Source organism: Entelurus aequoreus, linkage group LG19, assembly GCF_033978785.1.
Source record: "Entelurus aequoreus isolate RoL-2023_Sb linkage group LG19, RoL_Eaeq_v1.1, whole genome shotgun sequence".
NCBI classification, from domain to species: Eukaryota; Metazoa; Chordata; class Actinopteri; order Syngnathiformes; family Syngnathidae; genus Entelurus; species Entelurus aequoreus.
The window spans coordinates 45,844,701-45,867,805 of NC_084749.1; the positions used below are offsets into that span (position 1 = coordinate 45,844,701).

The 23,105-nt window shown below is 38.1% G+C and overlaps 1 protein-coding gene across 1 annotated transcript in view; it reads right to left on the minus strand.

Annotated features, from left to right (window-relative positions):
• Positions 1-23,105, minus strand: part of LOC133635400 (mitochondrial adenyl nucleotide antiporter SLC25A24-like) — a 45,253-nt gene that overhangs the window by 5,741 nt on the left and 16,407 nt on the right. Inside the window, 6 exon segments of the mRNA XM_062028570.1 lie at positions 2,756-2,863; positions 2,980-3,132; positions 3,214-3,372; positions 13,557-13,668; positions 21,097-21,184; positions 21,268-21,394. Of these exon segments, the coding sequence (XP_061884554.1) occupies positions 2,756-2,863; positions 2,980-3,132; positions 3,214-3,372; positions 13,557-13,668; positions 21,097-21,184; positions 21,268-21,394 (747 nt within the window).

Consider the following 23,105-nt stretch of genomic DNA (forward strand, 5'->3'; position numbering starts at 1 on the left):
TGGTCGCTAGTAGTGGCTTTCAGTAGGCCTTTAAGCACTTTAAGTTGATAATTATGTGAGGTGCACAAATATTTTTTGTATTTAAGTCAATTATTTCTTCATATACAATTAAAATGTTTTTAATTTCCAAATGTTTCAGACAAGACAACAACAGATGGGCATTGTTTTGGACATAAATCAGATATAGACGCTAAAGTATTTTCTCTGTTAAAGGGGGTATATCACTGAAAAAAAGGTTGAGAACCACAATTGAGTTTTATTTCCGGCTATCCGATTAGCTGTGCTTTTGCTAGCATACATGTAGCGTGCAAAAAAAAAGAAGTTCTAATCTGCGGAATCAAATTTGACTGTGAAAATTATTTTCTAAATAATAGAACTGCATAGCCAGTGTTTCCCACACATTCATTTATTTGTGGCGGCCCACCACGAAAGAATTACGTCCGCCACAAATAGATTTTTTTTTTTTTTGTCCTGTCCAGCTTCTCAGGCAAATCATATAGTTGATGTAGATGCCCATATAGGCTGTTCAGATTTACTTTACAAAAGAGAAGTGTAGGATACTTCTCTTGTTGCCTTATTTGTATTTGACCACTACTGTTTTCTGTTTATTTGTTACTGACTGTGGCAGGACACCTCTGCCTCTGTTTTACTTTATGTTGCTGGTAAATAATATGGTTGTAGTAGTAGGCTAAAGTTAAATTATTTAGTATGCACTATAAAGGGGCAGAGCTTTAAGAGACGTTTTAGCTTTTATATTTTATAAGATATATTTTTTGTAAGAACCACAATTAATAAATATATTTCAGTGAATAACTTATTGTTCAAATCTGTATATAAATATATACATAAAGTGTTGTAATTATATTGTAAAATGGATGGATGGATGGACGTTTAAAACAAAACTTATTATTAATTAGTAAGTATACATTTTTTGAGCTTTTTTAGAGAAAATCATATCATTGTGGTAAATTATGCAAATTACTCGATGTCATGGTGACCACGCCCATAGCCACGCCCCCACCGCCACAGGTATCTTGGCAGTTTATGGGAAACACTGATAGCACTTAGTTTTGAGTCATAGGGCATGTATTGAGCAGAGTAAGTACAAACCCTGTTTCCATAGGAGTTGGGAAATTGTGTTAGATGTAAATATAAACGGAATACAATGATTTGCAAATCCTTTTCAAGCCATATTCAGTTGAATGCACTACAAAGACAACATATTTGATGTTCAAACTCAAACTTTTTTTTTTTTTTGCAAATAATAATTAACTTAAAATTTCATGGCTGCAACACGTGCCAAAGTAGTTGGGAAAGGGCATGTTCACCACTGTGTTACATGGCCTTTCCTTTTAACAACACTCAGTAAAGGTTTGGGAACTGAGGAGACACATTTTTGAAGCTTCTCAGGTGGAATTCTTTCCCATTCTTGCTTGATGTACAGCTTAAGTTGTTCAACAGTCCGGGGGTCTCCCTTCTGCTATTTTAGGCTTCATAATGCGCCACACATTTTCAATGGGAGACAGGTCTGGACTACAGGCAGGCCAGTCTAGTACCCGCACTCTTTTACAATGAAGCCACGTTGATGTAACACGTGGCTTGGCATTGTCTTGCTGAAATAAGCAGGGGTGTCCATGGTAACGTTGCTTGGATGGCAACATACAGTATGTTGCTCCAAAAGCTGTATGTACCTTTCAGCATTAATGGCGCCTTCACAGATGTGTAAGTTACCCATGTCTTGGGCACTAATACACCCCCATACCATCACACATGCTGCCTTTTACACTTTGCGCCGAGAACAATCCGGATGGTTCTTTTCCTCTTTGGTCCGGAGGACACGACGTCCACAGTTTCCAAAAACAATTTGAAATGTGGACTCGTCAGACCACAGAACACTTTTCCACTTTGTATCAGTCCATCTTAGATGAGCTCAGGCCCAGCGAAGCCGACGGCGTTTCTGGGTGTTGTTGATCAACGGTTTTCGCCGTGCATAGGAGAGTTTTAACTTGCACTTACAGATGTAGCGACCAACTGTAGTTACTGACAGTGGGTTTCTGAAGTGTTCCTGAGCCCATGTGGTGATATCCTTTACACACTGATGTCGCTTGTTGATGCAGTACAGCCTGAGGGATGGAAGGTCACGGGCTTAGCTGCTTACGTGCAGTGATTTCTCCACATTCTCTGAACCCTTTGATGATATTACGGAGCGTAGATGGTGAAATCCCTAAATTCCTTGCAATAGCTGCTTGAGAAAGGTTTTTCTTAAACTGTTCAACAATTTGCTCACACATTTGTTGACAAAGTGGTGACCCTCGCCCCATCCTTGTTTGTGAATGACTGAGCATTTCATGGAATCTACTTTTATACCCAATCATGGCACCCACCTGTTCCCAATTAGCCTGCACACCTGTGGGATGTTCCAAATAAGTGTTTGATGAGCATTCCTCAACTTTATCAGTATTTATTGCCACCTTTCCCAACTTCTTTGTCACGTGTTGCTGGCATCAAATTCTAAAGTTAATTATTATTTGCAAAAAAACGTTTTTTTTATCAGTTTGAACATCAAATATGTTGTCTTTGTAGCATATTCAACTGAATATGGGTTGAAAAGGATTTGCAAATCATTGTATTCCGTTTATATTTACATCTAACACAATTTCCCAACTCATATGGAAACGGGGTTTGTAACAAGTGAGCTCCTAATACTGACTCATGTGAATTCACACATTTATGGTATGTTTGGTTGAAAGCTTACCTCCATGGGGTAGATGGCTGTTTGTGCTGTTGCTCCAGCCAGCGATCCTGCAATGAACCTTTCGTGGGTCTTGACCTTCCCTGGTTCACTGGACAGCAACGTCTTGTACTGGTCAGGTGACAATGACAAATACAAATCTTAAACATAACAAGTTTAAAAGTGCATGGATAATACGGCCCGCTGGTATTGTGCGGTATATCGCCATGTCTGTTTATTGGAGGTACCTTCTCATAAGCCATGAATTTAATGGCAGTCTCTGGGGCAATCTTGAGGACATTAGTACCATTTCCTCGCCATAAAGATGCCACGCCTCCTTCTTTCACCATCTGCTTGAAACCACTGACCAGGTTGATTTTGTTGCTCTTGGAGGCGTGGACCTGTGCATTAAAAACACTGTGGTTATTCAGGATGTCGAAAAAGGAGGTTAAGGTTACCGTGCAAAATCCCAAGTGACGTACCTGCATAAAGACCTTCATTCTGTCCAGGGGGGCGGTCCCCGTGCGAGACACCGCACCTGCCATGGCCCCCGCCGACAGCTGCTTCCACCACAGACCTGTGGTCTTCTCCTCTTCTGTGAACTCATCTGGGATGGTGAGGCTGTCACCGATGTCCAGCACCTAAAGACAATATGTGGGTGAGTAATTTATTAATGCAGACATTCATTAACATGAATTGCTTTAGTGGTCAATTGTACGGAATATGTACTGTACTGTGCAATCTACTAATACAAGTTCCAATCAATTCAATCAATCAATCAATCACCGCTGCTGCTCACTGCTCCCCTCACCTCCCAGGGGGTGAAACAAGGGGATGGGTCAAATGCGGAGAGTAATTTCACCACACCTAGTGTGTGTGTGACTATCAGTGGTACTTTACTGTTTATATACTGTAACTGTATGGTCTCTTAAGTCGTTTTCTTGCACCAGCTACCTTAAAACAAGTACAAGAACAGGTTTTGGTGGCCATGGATGAAGTGCTGGCTGTCCAAAGTCGGGATCCGGGGCGGACCGCTCGCCTGTGCATCGGTTGGGGACGTCTCTGCGCTGCTGACCCGTCTCTGCTCGAGATAATCTCCTGCTGGCCCCACTATGGACTGGACTCTCACTATTATGTTGGATCCACTATGGACTGGACTTTCACAATATTATGCGAGATCCACTATGGACTGGACTCTCACTATTATGTTAGATCCACTATGGACTGGACTCTTACTATTATGTTAGATCCACTATGGACTGGACTCTCACACTATTATGTTAGATCCACTATGGACTGGACTTTCACAATATTATGCGAGATCCACTATGGACTGGACTCTCACTATTATGTTAGATCCACTATGGACTGGACTCTTACTATTATGTTAGATCCACTATGGACTGGACTCTCACACTATTATGTTAGATCCACTATGGACTGGACTCTCACTATTATGTTAGATCCACTATGGACTGGACTCTCACTATTATGCTAGATCCACTATGGACTGGACTCTCACAATATTATGTTAGATCCACTATGGACTGGACTCTCACAATATTATGTTAGATCCACTATGGACTGGACTCTCACTATTATGTTAGATCCACTATGGACTGGACTCTCACAATATTATGTTAGATCCACTATGGACTGGACTCTCACAATATTATGTTAGATCCACTATGGACTGGACTCTCACACTATTATGTTAGATCCACTAAGGACTGGACTCTCACACTATTATGTTAGATCCACTATGGACTGGACTGTCACTATTATGCCAGATCCACTGTGGACTGGACTCTCACACTATTATGTTAGATCCACTATGGACTGGACTCTCACACTATTATGTTAGATCCACCATGGACTGGACTCTCACACTATTATGTTAGATCCACTATGGACTGGACTCTCACTATTATGTTAGATCCACTATGGACTAGACTCTCACACTATTATGTTAGATCCACTATGGACTGGACTCTCACACTATTATGTTAGATCCACTATGGACTGGACTCTCACACTATTATGTTAGATCCGCTATGGACTGGACTCTCACTATTATGTTAGATCCACTATGGACTGGACTCTCACACTATTATGTTAGATCCACTATGGACTGGACTCTCACACTATTATGCTAGATCCACTATGGACTGGACTCTCACACTATTATGCTAGATCCACTATGGACTGGACTCTCACACTATTATGCTAGATCCACTCGACGTCCAATAAATGATGGAACTTAACGAGATGTCCTTTTTACAATCTACTAGACAACGTGGTTTATATAACTGTATGGTCTCTTAAGACGTTTCCTTAAAACCAGAGATTCAAGAAGAACGTTTTCCGAAAAATTATAAGGCATTTTAGTATAAAAAACAATGTGAAATCTAGGGCTGCAACTAACGATTAATTTGATCATCGATTAATCTGTCGATTATTACTTCGATTAAATCGATTAATAATCGGATAAAAGAGACATTTGTATCCTTTCCAGTATTTTATTGGGAAAAAAACAGCATACTGGCACCATACTTATTTTGATTATTGTTTCTCAGCTGTTTGTACATGTTGCAGTTTATAAATAAAGGTTTATAAAAAAATTTTTTAAAAAGTAATAATAATAATAATTGCCTCTGCGCATGCGCATAGCATAGATCCAACGAATCGATGACTAAATTAATCGCCAACTATTTTAATAATCGATTTTAATCGATTAGTTGTTGCAGCCCTAGTGAAATCAACCACAAAAGCCACGTGTAAAATAAATTACGGAATTTAGCGAGATGTCCATTTTAGAATCTACTAGACAATGTTGTTTGTATAACTGTATGGTCTCTTAAGACGTTTTCTTGCACCGGCGTCCTTAAAACCAGAGGTACAAGAACACGTTTTCCGAAAAATTATGAGGCATTTTAGTACGAAAAACAATGTGAAATCAACCACAGAAGCTACGTGTAAAATAAATGATGAAACTTTGCGAGATGTCCTTTTTACAATCTACTAGACAATGTGGTTTATATAACCTAATGATCTCTTAAGTCGTTTTCTTGCACTGGCTACCTTAAAACCAGAGGTACAAGAACACGTTTTCTGAAAAATTATGAGACATTTTAGTATAAAAAAACAATGTGAGATCAACCACAGAAGTAAGCTACTGCATATACAGTACCAGGAAACATTTTTGTTTTCACTCTTTCAATTACAATGTTATAAATCATACAGACAACACAATCCATTAAGGTTAAAATACAACCGGTATCTAGTAGACTACTGACTTCAAGCCTGATTATGTATCGGACAGGTTATACCAAGTCAAGTTTTATTAACCTACCATCTCCACCTCATAAATGATCCCGTCATCATCCTCAAAATCAAGAAAAACCTGTTTTTTCTGTTGTTGTTGTTGTTGCTGCTGCTGCCGAGGCTGCAGCAGAGCCATGGCCATCTCTAAAGTTAAATATCCACTACTTATCCAATGATAGACTGTCCCAGTATTGAAGTGTATCCCTCAAAAAAGGATCCAGTCAGATAAAGTGCATCCAGAAGATAGAAGTTGTGTTTTCCCTATGTTCCACAGGCATGAATAGTTAGGTGTTTAAATGCTGTCACTTCTCAACCTTTACTTCCTTTCCCTTCTTCAATCCCAATCCCATTGACGACGTAATCCCTCCTCGGGTCACACTGAAATTAGCCTATCTCTGCCAGGTTTAGCACTATACTTTTATATAAGACTTGGCCACTGAGAAGAGGCGGCCAACGTCAGAGCTTAGCCATAGACTAGAACTGGCTGCGTTTCAGACATGCAACAGAAGTGTCAAAGTTCCCTTACATGTATGGGAAAATCATTTTATTATTATCATCAATACAATGATTTTTTTTAATAAACTATAATTTTGAAGAAAAAAAAACATATATTGACTGTTCATCGCATAAGCCAATAGTAACAAAGTAACTCATTTATCACCATAAATTGGTTTTGGACATGATAATAAAAACCTGTTAATGACCTTATAAATATGTTTTTCAAAAATATGACAGCCCTCTAGAGATGAAATAACAATAAATCCAATAGTAATTCTGTCTGAGGCTGAGCCAATCAGTGGCCACGGTACTACTACTAATAATAATAATAATACATTTTATTTGTAAAAAGCACTTTACCTTGAGCAAACAACCTCAAAGTGCTACAGGGTATTAAAAAAATAAAAATACAATAAAAATAAAAACTAGAACAGCCTAATAGCTAGAACTAGCACGCATAAATATAAAAAAAGGCTTTTTTTTAAAAAGAAGAGTTTTTAAGCCTTTTTTAAAAGCATCCACAGTCTGTGGTGCCCTCAGGTGGTCAGGGAGAGCGTTCCACAGACTGGGAGCGGCGGAGCAGAAAGCCCGGTCTCCCATTCATACTGAACAATGTGCTCTGATTGGTTTGGTCTCCTTTAGTGGCCAATACTACTGTAATAGTGAACTTTTTAGACTTATTAAATGTTTAATTTAGGACACAAACATTGTAGAATATAATACAAAACATATATATATATATATATATATATATATATATATATATATATATATATATATATATATATATATATATATATATATATATATATATATATATAAATTACAAAAATCCACTATGTATATATATTTGTATATCTGAAACATCACATGGACAAAGATAAGACCTTCTGGAGAAAAGTTCTGTGGTCAGATGAAACAAAAATGGAGCTGTTTGGCCACAATACCCAGCAATATGTTTTAGAGTTAGAGTTAGAGTTTGAGTTTATTTCGAACATGCAAGCATACAACATGATACATCACAATTTCCAGTTTCTCTTTTCAACATGTTCGAAAAGGAGTAGGAAGAAGCAGAGCTTATTTAATCCTACCCCTTTTCTTTACATAACAGTTGCTGAAACTTTTTTATTCACTTCCTGTTCTCAATTTATTCACAATAAACTCCATAGGTAATCACAATAAAAATAAATAAATAAATTATAGTAAGAATTTAATAATAATAATTGGTGAAGTAAGTCATATTTCATGTGATGAGATAAGTAAGATTACTTTAAGAATGAATGGATGAATGGATGAAATAAATTGAGAATGTTTGTCTTGGTTCTTCTTCTTTGTACTTTGTAAACACTTTAAGTTTGAAGAGTTTCTTGAAGTGGATCATATTAGTACATTGTTTGATTGCTTTGCTTAATCCATTCCATAATTTAATTCCACATATTGATATACTGAAGGTCTTAAGTGTTGTACGTGCGTACAAATGTTTTAAATTAAATTTTTCTCTAAGATTATATTTCTCCTCTTTTGTTGAGAAGAATTGTTGTATATTCTTGGGTAGCAGGTTATAGTTTGCTTTGTGCATAATTTTAGCTGTTTGCAAATTCACTATGTCGTGGAATTTCAGTATCTTTGATTCAATAAATAAAGGATTTGTATGTTCTCTATATCCAACATTATGTATTATTCTAAGTGATCTTTTTTGTAACACCGTTAATGAATGAAGTGTACTTTTGTAATTATTTCCCCATATTTCTACACAGTAGCTCAGATATGGTAACACTAGTGAGCAGTAGAGAATATGAAGGGATTTTTGGTCTAGAACATGTTTTGCTTTATTCATTATTGACGTGTTTCTTACTACTTTATGTTGTATATTTTGTACGTGAGATTTCCAGTTCAATTTATCATCAATCATTATACCTAGAAATTTGGTTTCATTTACTCTTTCAATTTCTTTTCCGTCTATTTGTATTTGTGTTTGACTTTCTCTTCTACTATTACCAAATAGCATTATTTTAGTTTTGCTGAGATTCAACGATAGTCTGTTTTTGTCAAACCATCTTTTTAATTTGTTAATTTCTTCTGCTATTATTTGTATTATCTCCTGTGTGTTCTCTCCTGAACAAAACGCTGTTGTATCATCCGCAAATAATACTAACTTTAAATCTTTTGTAACTTTACAAATGTCATTTATATAGAGATTGAATAATTTAGGTCCTAGTATTGATTCCTGAGGTACACCACAGGATATATATTTAGCGTTGTAGACGTGTGTTCGCCTAGCTTCACGTAATGTTTCCTGTTCGTTAGATAACTTCTTATCCAGTTTAAGACTAACCCTCTGATGCCATATCGTTCTAGTTTTTTGATTAAAATATTGTGATTAATTGTGTCAAATGCTTTAGTTAGATCCATAAAAACTGCCGCTGCACATTTTTTACTGTCTATTGCATTGGTAATTTCCTCTGTAATTTCAATTAAAGCCATTGAAGTTGAGACATTAGCTCTGTATCCATATTGGTTCTCTTAGAGTATTCTATTTTTATTTATGAAACTCTCTAATCTGTTATTAAACAGTTTTTCAATGATTTTAGAAAATTGTGGAAGTAGAGAAACAGGTCTATAATTTGTAAATTGATGTTTATCTCCAGTCTTATAAACTGGTGCAACTTTAGCTATTTTCATTTTGTTTGGGAATGTACCTGTTTGAAATGATAGATTACTAATATACATTAATGGTCCTGAGATCTCTTCTATAACCTTTTTTATCATTTCCATATCAATTCCATTACAATCAGTTGAAGTCTTAGATTTACATTTTTTCACGATTGTAACTATTTCCTCCTGTGTCACATTACTGAGGAACATGGAGTTGGGATTTCGCTCTATGGTATCATTATAGTCCTCAATTGAAACTGGGTCTGGAATCCTTTCTTCCAATTTTGGTCCAATATTTACAAAATAATTATTGAAGCTTTCAACTACTACCATTTTTAATAATGCTATTGAGGATGCCCCATGTTGCTCTCATATTATTTTTGTTCCTGTCCACTAATTCACTGTAATATTCTTTTCTACATGATCGTAGTATATCTGTTAACTTGTTTTTATACTTTTTGTACTTAATTTCTGCCTCTATAGTTCTTTGTGCTATAAATTCTCTATATAGTGTATTCTTCTTCTTACAAGCATTTTTTAATCCTTTTGTCATCCATGGTTGATTATTCTTTCTCTGTTTATTACTAAGTTGTATCCATGGACAATGTTTGTCATAAAGTATTATGAACTTGTTTAAGAAATGTTCATATGCTTCATCAACCTCTTTTTCATTGTACACATTGTCCCAATCTTGCTTTTGTAGCTCACTTTTGAAAGCAGTCATCCTCTTCTCTGTGCACATTCTTCGAAATGTCCTTTTGTCTTCCATGTTCTTCTTGTAGTGTCCATCATATATTGTAAAAACTGGCAGATGATCACTAACGTCGGTTATAAGTAGACCACTTGTAGTGTTATTGTCAAACTCATTGGTAAAAATATTATCAATAAGCGTGGCACAGTGTGCTGTGATTCTGCTTGGCTTTGTGATTTTTGGATATAAACTGATGATGTACAAATAGACTTTTGCTTGTTAGGGTTCAATAAGTCAATATTAAAGTCACCACATAAGAACATTATTCTTTGACCATTGTCCATGTAAGTAGCCTTGATCCATTCTTCAAATGTTTCTATACTTGATTTAGGTGATCTATATATACAACTGATGAAAATTTTTTTGCTTTTTTCCTGACATATTTCAATGGTTATACATTCTAAGATATTATCTATAGCAAATGACATGTTTTTTACCACTTTGTAGTTCAGGTTCTTCATCACGTACACAGCTACTCCTCCTCCATTTTTGTTGGTTCTGTTGATGTAGTTTAGTTCATATCCTTCCAGATCAAAATCTATTCCTTTTTTATCATCAATCCATGTTTCTGTGACAGCAATCACTTTGAATGGTTCGTTGATGTGTTCCAAAAAGTTCTTAATGTTGTTGTAGTTTGCATACAAGCTTCTGCTATTAAAATGAATAATTGACTATTTGTTATCGCATGTAATGTTGCTATTATATTGATCATCTGTATAATAAAAACAATTATTACTGATGTGGGAGAAAAAATTTGTATCTGGATCTATATCATTTTCCAAATCCTGGTTTTTGTAATCTTTGTTGCAGAAATTTTTTAGTTCCATATTTTCTTGTTCAACAATCTTTGATGTTGTTTCAATAATCTCAATAAGTGTAGGTGGATGCAATCCTGAATGTAGGTCCTCTTGTTTAGTCGTCCCTTGGAACATAGTAGTGTCGATGCTGAATTTGGGTGTTTGTTTTCTGTCAGAGTCCATTATCATCGTTGTTGTGGTAGCTGTGTAAACTTTAAAAATTGTCCAGGTCCTTGATGTCATGGACAACAATTACTCTTGCTTCTGGACCTCCATTCAGCTTGATGTAGATTTTACAGTTGGTGCTCCAAGTTCCCTGGATTTTTCCCTGCCTTCTCAAGTCGCGTGCTTTCTTGGCGATTCCAGCATTACGTTTTGTGAGATGCTCATTCATGTACACATTTGTTCCCTTCAGCTTCTTTCCCTGTCTCAGCAATGCCATTTTAGATTTTCTGTTTACGAGTTTCACGAGCACGACTGGAGTGGCGTTGTTGTTTCTTCCATTCAGTGGGATGCATGTTTCGATGGTATTAATGTCAATTTCAATTTCCTTTGATTGCAGATAGTTGACCACTTCCTGTTCTGCTGAGATCATATCCATTTCATCAGGTTCACCTTCATTATTCACAGCTTTCGCATAGGATTTTGGTTTAATTCGGTGCCCTGTCACGATGATATCATTCATTCGTTTGTCCTGATCCATTTCGTCTATGATATTCCTCAACATGTTGTTGTCTTCTTGAAGGGTCTTCATTCGTTTGCCCATTTCAGTGGCTTCATTATTTCTTCTGTTGTTCTGAGATTGCAGATTTTCTATATTTTCCTGCAGACTTTTCACATCTTGTTTGTGTTCTGTTGTTACTTTTCTCAGATATTCTTTCAATTCTTTCATTTCTTTTTTCATTTCTTTCATTACTTTTTTCATTTCTTCTTTCATTTCTTCTTTCATTTCTTCTTTCATTTCTTCAAGTTTTTGTAGGATCACTTCTTGATTCCCATCATGTCCTGTGTCCAACCTCAAATCTTGTTCCCAGTTGTGTTCTGTATCAGCTGACCCCGAAGGTTTCGGGATTTCAATCTTTCCTTTACCTTTTCGCATCGCGGCAGTCACTGACGTCACTGCCTCTTGCTTGTGTCTTAACGGCAGTTGCTTCTTTAGCGACTTGCGGCACTTTAACTTGTTTTTTCCAACAATTTCGTATCTTGCGCCGTTCAGAGATCAATTTGAGGTGTCAGCCTGTCAACTTATATCACTCTGCGACGTCGGGATCACTTTAAAACAGCTGTAAACTCGCCGTAGCTTTTGGTTGCTAGGCAACCGCTTTGAACTGCGGCAAGGCGCCTTTGGCTTGAGGCTAACGGCTCTCCCAACTCGCCTTCTTTCAGCGTATCAGTGCCTCTCAACTGACCAAAATCAGATTGAAGATGCCAGGGTACTCTCCTGTGGCTGTGATCGCAAATCAGTGGTCAAAATCTTCAGATTTAACAAAAAACTCCGGTAGCAAGAGCGGAGCCTTTCTCTTTTGCGTCCTTTCTCATTGACAGGAAGTGACGTGTTTGGAGGAGAAAAGGTGAGGCCTTTAATCCCAGGAACACCAGGCCTACCGTCAAGCATGGTGGTGGTAGTATTATGCTCTGGGCCTGTTTTGCTGCCAATGGAACTGGTGCTTTACAGAGAGTAAATGGGACAATGAAAAAGGAGGATTACCTCCAAATTCTTAAGGACAACCTAAAATCATCATGCCAGGGGTTGGTTTTTGGCGCAGTTTGTCACGGCGCGGGCTCGAACCCGCTTTTCTCCGGCAGATAGGTCTGCCAGCACCTCCGTTGGCAGCGCGCCGAGACACGCCCCTGCTCTTGCTGGCCGCATCACACCCACATGCCGGTAAGGCTGTGGGCGATCAGCAATCACCACACCTGGGACTGATGAGGACGAGCTGTATTTAGACCAGTGGACCCAAGGATCCTCGCCGGAACTTAGTCTTCTGTACCCTAGTACAGTGGTCCCCAACCTTTTTGTAGCTGCGGACCGGTCAACGCTTGAAAATTTGTCTCACGGAAATGTTGGGGTTTTTTTGGTTTTTTTCCATAAAGAAATACAATCATGTGTGCTTACGGACTGTATCCCTGCCGACTGTATTGATCTATATTGATATATAATGTATATATTGTGTTTTTTATGTTCATTTAAAAAAATATATATTTTTTTTTTTTTATTTCTTGTGCGGCCCGGTACAAATCGGTCCGCGGACCGGTGGTTGGGGACCACTGCCCTAGTAAGCACCCCTTGTCTGGCTTCTATCCTGTGTACTCTGTCTCACACCATACACACTCTTGAATTTAGTCACACTCCATTTCCTTAGTTTAAGTATAATTGGTTGTTATTACATATATATAGTCTATATATATATAATAAATCATAGTGCAACTACGCCCTCTTGTGGAACTGTGCCGTCACTACTCCTCCTGCATACAAAACACATTTGGGTGTTCCAACAGGACAATGACCCCAAACACACATCAAAAGTGGTAAAGGAATGGCTAAATCAGGCTTGAACGAAGGTTTAAGAAGTCCCTTCCCAAAGTCCTGACTTAAACGTGTGGACAATGCTGAAGAAACAAGTCCATGTCAGAAAAAACAACACATTTAGCTGAACTGCACCAATTTTGTCAAGAGGAGTGGTCAAAAATTCGACCAGAAGCTTGCCAGAAGCTCGTGGATGTCTACTTTTGGTTTTACTTTGTCTCATAACAAATACAGTAAGTCATTTTAGCATGGTAGGAGTGTGAGTCTTCTTACCGTGGTGTGTTTCCAATAGCGGACAATCTCCTGCAGGTTGGTGGCGGTGTTCAACAGGAAATGTTTCCTCCACTCATTCCAGTCCACGGTCATGGTGCCATCTTTATCAATACTGTATAAAAAGACAGGCAGGGCAGATACTTGATTAGTGACTACTAATGTTTTTGGTGGATATTTCACATGATAAACAATTATTCATGTGACATTGACGACAAAAATCATTGTCTTGTAAATGGGCACTGCCGGGGAGCACACTGGCAAAATATTAGTAATAATACAAGATTGTGTTCTTTCCCTTAGAGTTTAGTATTTCCCATTGTGAGCACCTGAACCTGTTCACTTTAAGTGCTTGTTGTGGAAAGTGATCTCATAATACTCAACTGAGCTAAATAGCTGTCATATTCAGGGGGTGTGTTAGGCCTAGGGTTGCAAAGGGGTGGAAAGTTTCCGGTAAATTTCCGGAAACTTTCCGGAAATTTACCACGGGAAGTTTGGAAATTTTGACCATTTTTTGATTATTCAAAGTTGGACACCGTCCATCTTATTCTGAGCTTGTAAAACACTAATGCAATGCCACACACAGATATAAATAGTCAGCTAAACAATTGGAGTAGCGGACACTCTAACCACTAGGCCACTGAGTAGGTTGTTCATGTGAAAGTGTCTTCAAAACAACTCATTTAAGTCATAACTTAAATGCTGGCTTCTCAAGGATACGGCTATCACTTTTGCATTCCAAAGTCCCAATTAGAGCCTCTTTTCCTACGAGAAGTGATCCGATCCACCCGTGAATATCAAACTAAGGAGCCTGATCTTATGTGCTCAGAGTGAAATACCACTATTTAATTAAACTTGGTGGTTTGCCTTCTCCAAGTTAGATATAAATCTTCACCCATAAGCAAAACATATCAGTTAATTAATTCACTTCACCGTTTAAAGAGCAACCTGTATTAACATTGATCAGAGACTATGTACAGATTGTGGATAAGCGGGTTAACATAATAATCATAATCAATACACAACTAGGGTTACAAAGGGGTGGAAAGGTTCCGGTAAATTTCCGGAAATTTACCACGGGAAGTTAAGCTTGGGAAGTTTGGAAATATTGACCATTTTTTGATTATTCAAAGTTGGACACCGTCCATGGGAATTAATGGGAATATATGGGAATTAATGGTGAATTACAATAATGATATATTATTGGGCACTTGTCTATATGCTGCTGCATCTTTGTGGCATTTTTGATGTAGCTCTTTGCACAGTATTTGCAAATGTACACAGCCTTCATGCCTACATTGGTTGGGGTGAAATGTCTCCACACATTATACGTGGTATTATTCTGTTTGTATTTATTTATTCTTGTAAAACACTAATGCAATACCATCCCAGCATGTGATGGAGGAATGCACAGTGCAGGGTTGAAATTCTACTGAATTTGCATGAAATCAGGTTGTTTTAGCTAATAATCATGTTTCAAGATCTAGCATGTTGCTGTCGTAGAATTTCTGACCTATATTTCATGTCTGTCAAGAATGTATGCTCATTTAATTCCTCTTCTATTCTGTGTCCCCGGGTGTGGGACAAAAGTGAATATTAAGTCGTGCCAACCTGTCTACAGAATGTTTTGATTGTTTAAGTATGATTGGGGAGTCCAAGGATGTTGCAAAAACAATCATGACGCATGAGATAAAAACAGTGACGCACAAAAGACATATAAAAAATGGCAGAAGACTGGGACTCGAGAGTGATTTTGGCTGGTGTGTGTCTTGTGTGCTCCGGAGTACCTTGTGTCTGCTTGCACGGACAACTCAATTCAACCTGCACTTCTGATAATGGGTAAATAAATTTGTTGTACTGAACTACTTTTGTTGCCTGCTTAAGCTTCGGACAATCCACTACATTGCATTCAATGTTTATTCCCATTAATTTCCCATTATTTGGGCTGGCGTGGCGAAGTTGGTAGAGTGGCCGTGCCAGCAATCGGAGGGTTGCTGGTTACTGGGGTTCAATCCCCACCTTCTACCATCCTAGTCACGTCCGTTGTGTCCTTGGGCAAGACACTTCACCCTTGCTCCTGATGGCTGCTGGTTAGCGCCTTGCATGGCAGCTCCCGCCATCAGTGTGTGAATGTGTGTGTGAATGGGTGAATGTGGAAATACTGTCAAAGCGCTTTGAGTACCTTGAAGGTAGAAAAGCGCTATACAAGTATAACCCATTTATCATTTATTATTTCCCATGGAAAGTTTCCAACTTTGAATATTCCCGTAATTTTGCAACCCTAGTTAGGCCAGCAGCTCATGTTAAAGTGAAGGAGACATGAGGCAAAGGTTGAAATGTAGTTGGCTCATACAGCGTGCACATGCCTATCTCCATATAGTCAATGTGTGAATGTGGAGTGAATGAATGAGTTCTCAGTTCTCTGTGAAGCGCTAAAGAAATCGAATTATTTTTCTTATTATTATTATTATTATTATGATCATTATTATAATTTTTAGTACATGCAGTAATTGTTGGCACAGTTAAAAAATGATACGCTTTTAAAAAATGATACGCTTTAACATGCTGGACTATTGCGGTCTAAATGGAGCCAGGTTGTTTATGTGATTGTTTGTGTGTACTAAGTCCTTCCATGAAGGACATTGCTGCATTTTTCAATTATTTTAATAACGGCTATGTAGAAGGATACACCTCAACTTAGGAAAATGCTGTGTTTACCGTATTTCCTTGAATTGCCGCCGGGAATATAGTATTCGCCTGCCTAGAATTACAGCCGGGTCAAACTCGTTTCGCAAAATAATTAGCGCATGCTTGGCACTTCCGCCGGGGGCAAATATGAGTCATTAAATGACTCCCGCCTCCTGGTGGTAGAGGGCGCTAGTGATCCTTCTTGCGACTACCAGTACTGCAGAAGACCGGTGCTGCAGAAGAAGACAACAAACAGCAAGCGTGAGCAGCGATCGTTTGCTTGCACTTTTAACATGGAGGATTACATATCTAAAATAAAACAGTTTTCTAAACTGGACTTTCAATCGAAGCAGGAGGTAATAATTAAAGGAATATCTCCAGAGACTTTTAAAACTGAAGAACGATAAGGAAGACTGCCTTTGATCAGAAGCAGCTGCACATGGACATCATTTATAAGTAAAGGTAAGACCATAATAACGTTTTTTTAATTAAATGTGCTTTTCATGATAAGTTAAGCGTCGGAGTGAGAAGAGGTTTTAAAATAATTAGCGCATGCTTGCCCATCCTGCATGCTTTTGGTAAGCGCAGGAGTGAGAAGAGGTTTTAAATTAATTAGCGCCCCTGCGGCTATTCAAGGAAATACGGTATTCTTAAATACAGAGGTTATTTTATCGGAAGACTTGCAGACTGTTTTCATTTAGTATCATTGTGAATAATTGCTTTTTTGAGGGGGGCGGGGGGGGGACAACAATAATAAAAGAGAAATGGCACCAAGGGCAACTTTTTTGACAACTTCACCTATAATACATGTGTTAATACATGTGATCGGTATTGGTATCGGCTAATCTCACTCATGTATGATCAGTATCGGCAGCATAAAAACCTAATCAGAACATCACATCACTCCCCAGTTGTCACCAACCTGGGAGTGAAAATGGACCCCCACCTGAACTTTGAAGCCCACATCAACCATCTGTGCAAAACCTCTTTCTTTCACCTCCGCAACATCTCAAGACTGCGCCCCTCACTCACCCCAGCCGACACTGAAAGACACGTCCAGGCCTTCATCTCCTCCAGGCTTGATTACTGCAACGCACTTCTCGTCAGGGTCCCCAAAAAGAGCATCAAAAAGCTCCAGTACATTCAAAACAGCGCAGCGAGGATCCTGACGAGAGTGCGCAAGCGTGATCATATCACACCTATTCTCAAATCACTCCACTGGCTCCCTATCGCATCCCGGACCCAATTTAAGATCAACCTGCTCACTCATCAATGCATCTACGGCAACGCCAGTCCTACCTCAAGGACCTAGTTTCCTTAAACACTAACCTCCTCAAACCCATCAGGACAAAGCTACAATCAATGGGCCGCCGGGCTTTCTGCTCGACCGCTCCCGAACTTTGGAACGCTCTCCCCGACCATCTTAGAGCACCACAGTCGGTCGACCGTTTTAAGAAGGGACTAAAAACCCACCTTTTTAGCACAGCTTTTATCTAATTTCTCTGCCTTCTTGTTTTTAAATGCACTGCTTGCTTATCTGTTTTATCCAGTGCTTTCATGCTTTTATTTCTATTTTTATCTATGTTTCTGTTATGTGTCATGATTTCATTTATATTTTAATTTTTTATTATATATTCTTACTTTCTATTTTTTATTTTTATACTTTGTAGCACTTTGAGATTTTAACAAACGTAAAGTGCGTTACAAATGCAATTCATCATCATCATCATCATCATCACATTCCTGTATATTTTTTAACTGATTAATATTTTTATCTGAACATTCACATATTCAGTTCCGTTCAGTTTCAGTTTATGTGGAACATGCATACGATACACAATGTAATGCATCACACAATTCCAGTTATTTTATTACAGCACGTCCGAAAAGGAGTAGGAAGAAGCAGAGCTTATCTAATCCTACCCCTTTTCATACCATAGCAATTGTATATCCAATTTCCTTGTTCTCTGTAACAGAACATCCATCCATCCATCCATCCATTTTCTACCGCTTATTCCCTTCGGGGTCGCGGGGGGCGCTGGAGCCTATCTCAGCTACAATCGGGCGGAAGGCGGGGTACACCCTAGACAAGTCGCCACCTCATCGCAGGGCCAACACAGATAGACAGACAACATTCACACTCACATTCACACACTAGGGCCAATTTAGTGTTGCCAATCAACCTATCCCCAGGTGCATGTCTTTGGAGGTGGGAGGAAGCCGGAGAGTGAACAAATAAATAATAAATAAATAATATACCATAGTAAGCAAACAAATATTAAATACATAAATAATATTTGTCTCAATAACATTTTTTACAAGAAGATTGTTGAAGATTCTTGTTCTGTGTACTTTGTGAACACTTGTAGTTTGAACAGTCTCTTAAAATGAATCATATTGGTGCTTTGTTTCTAACTTTGCTTAATCCTTTCCATAATTTAATTCCACATACTGATATGCTGTTATTATTTGTATTATCTTCTGTGTGTTCTCTCCTGAACAAAATGCCGTTGTATCATCCGCAAATAATACTAACTTTAAGTCCTTTGTAACTTTACAAATGTCGTTTATATGGAGATGGAACACTTTTGGTCATAGTATTGATCCCTGAGGTACGCCACAAGATATGTTTAGCTCTGAGGAAGTGTGTTCGCCTATCTACACGTATTGCTTCCTGTTGGTTAAGTAGCTTCTTATCCAGTTCAAGACCAACCCTCTGATTCCATACCGTTCTAATTTGTTAAAATGCTATGATTGATTTTGTTAAATCCATAAACACTACACAGCACATTTTTTTACAATCAATTGCATTTATGATCTCTTCCGTTATTTCGATTAACGTATCATAACACAACTTATTCCATGTTGTTTGCTAACTTGCCCAACCTTTTCGCCACTTTTTCCAAGCAGGCATTTGTGCGTATGTGATTGACAGGAAGAAAATTGATGACTTTCTCTGGGAGAACTCGTTTGGCAACTGTGACAACTTTGGGTTGCATAAACGAATGTCATCAATTGACAAGGTCCATCCTGTTAAACTGTAATTAGGTTGGATATAATTATTGAAGAAAAATCAGGAGTGAGATTACTAATTGTGTGAATGCTTTGGAGCATTCACACAATTAGTAATCTCACTCTTGATTTTAATGGTTTTCTACACCAAAATTCATAAACTGTATTTATTATTAAACTTCTTCTTCTTCTCCAGATTTTGGCGCGCTCTACCTTCCACATTTTTCATCCGATTCAAACCGTTTCAACTTCCAACTGTTCAGCCTATTCGGGAATCGCGGGCTTTCCCTTGACAAATTCTAAAAACTCCCAGATTTCCCAGAATTCCAGGTTTTCTGGGACATTTGTCCCCATTCAAAATGAATTGGCCATTTTTCAAACTTTCACCATTTCCACATTTTTTTAACCTATTCGAAACATTCCACCTTCAACACATTCCACCATTCTGTATTATGTTTCCAGGTTCAAAGAAATTCCAGAATTCCTGCTTTTCCAAACCCCTATTTCCACCCTTTTTCTGGCGACCACTCCTTCCACATTTTACAATGCATTTCAAACGTTCCACCATCAAAACATTCGTCTTATTCAGGAAAAAAAAATTAAGTTGTTTTTTGAACTGGAAAAATTCCCGGTTTTCCCGAAATTCCGTAATACCATTTCTCAATTCAACATGTTACAACTTCTGCATTTCTTGACCGATTTGAAAAATGTCAACATCAACCGTTTCAACACATTTAGACCATTCAAGTTTTTTTTTACCATTTTCAAAAAAAATATCCCGCTTTATCCGAAATTCCAAATTTTTGAGGAAATTCCCATTGAAATCAATGGGACATTCTTTAAAGTTCTACAACTCCCACATTTTTCATCTGATTCACACTGTTTCAACTTCAAAATATTCAGCCTGTTTAGGAATTGTGTGATCTATTTCAACAATTCAAAAAAAAAATCCAGGTTTTCAGTTCAACTTTAGCATTGGAGCATTCACATGCAATTCCTTCAGGAATTGCCTCATCTAGTTCAGTGTTAATATTTGAATGGGCCCTCTGTAGTGGGAAAGTTGGGCCCAGAGGTAAAAAAAAAAAAGGTTAAGAACTTCTGGTCCTGACGACCAATAAAAGACAACCCAATTTTGTTGTAGGGGGAAAAAAAACACGGTCTTGGATTCAAGTCAATACAGTAATTTCTTTCACTAAGTATGTTCTTTCATTTCCTGCTCATGTACTATAATCGCCAGGTGTCACAAGCCGTGTGTCGTAGGTATCGACTGTATATATGTCGAATGAGTTAAAAAAAAAAAACATTTCTTTTAAAGAATGAAGAACGTCGCAGGCCAAGTGTCGGCAGCAGCTTGTTGACCAAGTCCTCCAGTGCTTCTACCTAGGGGTTGTTGTAATTTGTTTATTCATGTATTTGTCTTTAAGCATAATGATATACTGTACTGTAACATCTACCAGAAGTCCAACATACCTATAGAGGACTGGGCTAGTCAGAAAAAGTGTAATCTGGTAATTCAAAGAATATTTTAGGCCAATGTATTTCATATTTATTTAGAAAAAATGCGAGTACCGGTAGTGTGAAACCAGTTTTGTTTAACCAAATACATTAAAATATATCTACTCATTTCCCTGTCAAATTAGACACTAAACTGCCAAATCTCTCTTTAAAGAGTCTCACCTCATAAATGCTGTTCATATCTCCCTTACTGTAAATCATCATGAGAGGTTATTTTGTTCATTCTCATTGGTGACAACATCAATGTAAGTTAATTGTGAGCTCCTGTGGAAAAACAGGGGGAACTGTATTTAAAAAGTTCCTGCGGTGGACATGGGCCTAATATTACCTTTGAAGTATCTTCTCAGCCTCTTCCTTGCTGATGTCCATCCCAAGATCTGCAAGCGACTGCTTGATTTCCATTAAGTCTATTTGGCCTGCTTGAATAAAAGCAAACTATCAACACTTTGTCTGCATGAATCTTAAACATTTTGCAGACCTGTGAGAATATTTACTGTACCGTCATTGTTTTTGTCTAAGCTCTTGAATGTTAATTGTAACTTTTTCTCATGTTCCATCAGGTACTTGGAGAACTCGTTGAAGTCAAGCCCGTCGTCTTGGTCCTGGTCTCCAGAGGAAACAATTTTCTAAAAAAGTAACAGAAAAAATGTTGATGGTTACCACATAGTCATTTTTTTTGTATGTTCACAGCCGTATTTTCTTCCCAAATGTATCATTATTACTTTCCTGTATACTACGTTCTGCGTTGCTGCTACTGAAACCTTACAATTTCTCTAAACCGGACCATATAGTGTCTAATCAAATTTTATCCAAATTTACTGATTTGCTTTCATTGTCTACAAACTTGCTTACACCAGATTTGTACCGTAAACAGCTGTTGGCGCTCTAAATAAAAAATAGATAATTGACTACAGTCAAGGATTCTGAATCTCATTCTTGAAGGCACAATTGTCAGAAAAATTGTATTTAAGTTATCACAAAACTTTGTGTTTCAATGAGTTCCCGGCGAGCAGACAAAAGCCGTCTTTGATCTTACCAAGCAAAAGGCTTGTAAAACTCCACTGTGTATGATGGGAAGCGACATTAAGGTGTCGGTTTCTTTGATCTATTGTAATCCACAGGAAGATTTTGTCTTGACCCGAGATCTACAAAGCGGAGAGGAAGCAGGACCTGACCCCCCTCCAGGCACCTTTTCTTTGAACTGTTTTGTAACCAAAGGCGACGGCTGTTTACGACCCCCCCTTCCTTTAGAAACAGCTGTTGCCATGTAATCAGGGAAAGACTAAAATAAAAGAGGAGGCGTACAATCTTTCAACAGAGCGTGGTGGGACACTGTCAAAGGGTACAGGTCTACGCGTTTCTCCTCAATTGAGCTAAATTGAATTCTGTCTCTGTTTAATTCCTTGCTTTTTTGTCTGTTTAATAGATGTCATCAGTGTTTGAACCTGACAATAAAATCACGAATCCAATCATTTTGTTAATCAAAGTATAACCGTTGCAACCCCAGTTTCCATAGAAACGCTGTACTGACCACCAGATTCATGTTAACTAGTGAGGAGTGAATGTTCAGCACCTCTGCTGGTTGCAGCAGAGTATTACACTCCAACATGTATACCTCAACTGTTTAAATTATGTAATTTCTTACTCCGCATGATTGATGACATCATGATTTTTCTAAGAGGCGAGAAGGCACCAGAACTGGTCGCAAGCCAATTAAAGGAAACATACAGTCGCGGTCAAAAGTTTACATACACTTGTAAAGAACATAATATCATGGCTGTCTTGAGTTTCCAATCATTTCTACAACTCTTATTTTTTTGTGATAGAGCGATTGGAGCACATACTTGTTGGTCACAAAAAACATTCATGAAGTTTGCTTCTTTTATGAATTTATTATGGGTCTACTTAAAATGTGAGCAAATGTGCTGGGTCAAAAGTATACATACAGCAATGTTAATACTTGCTTACATGTCCCGTGGCAAGTTTACCTGCAATAAGGCGCTTTTGGTAGCCATCCACAAGCTTCTGCTGGAATTTTTGACCACTCCTCTTGACAAAATTGGTGCAGTTCAGCTAAATGTGTTGGTTTTCTGACATAGAGTTGTTTCTTCAGCATTGTCCACACGTTTAAGTCAGGACTTTGGGAAGGCCATTCTAAAACCTTCATTCGAGCCTGATTTAGTCATTCCTTTGCCACTTTTGACGTGTGTTTGGGGTCATTGTCCTGTTGGAACACCCAACTGCGCCCAAGACCCAACCTCCGGGCTGATGATTTTAGGTTGTCCTGAAGAATTTGGAGGTAATCCTCCTTTTTCTTTGTCCCATTTACTCTCTGTA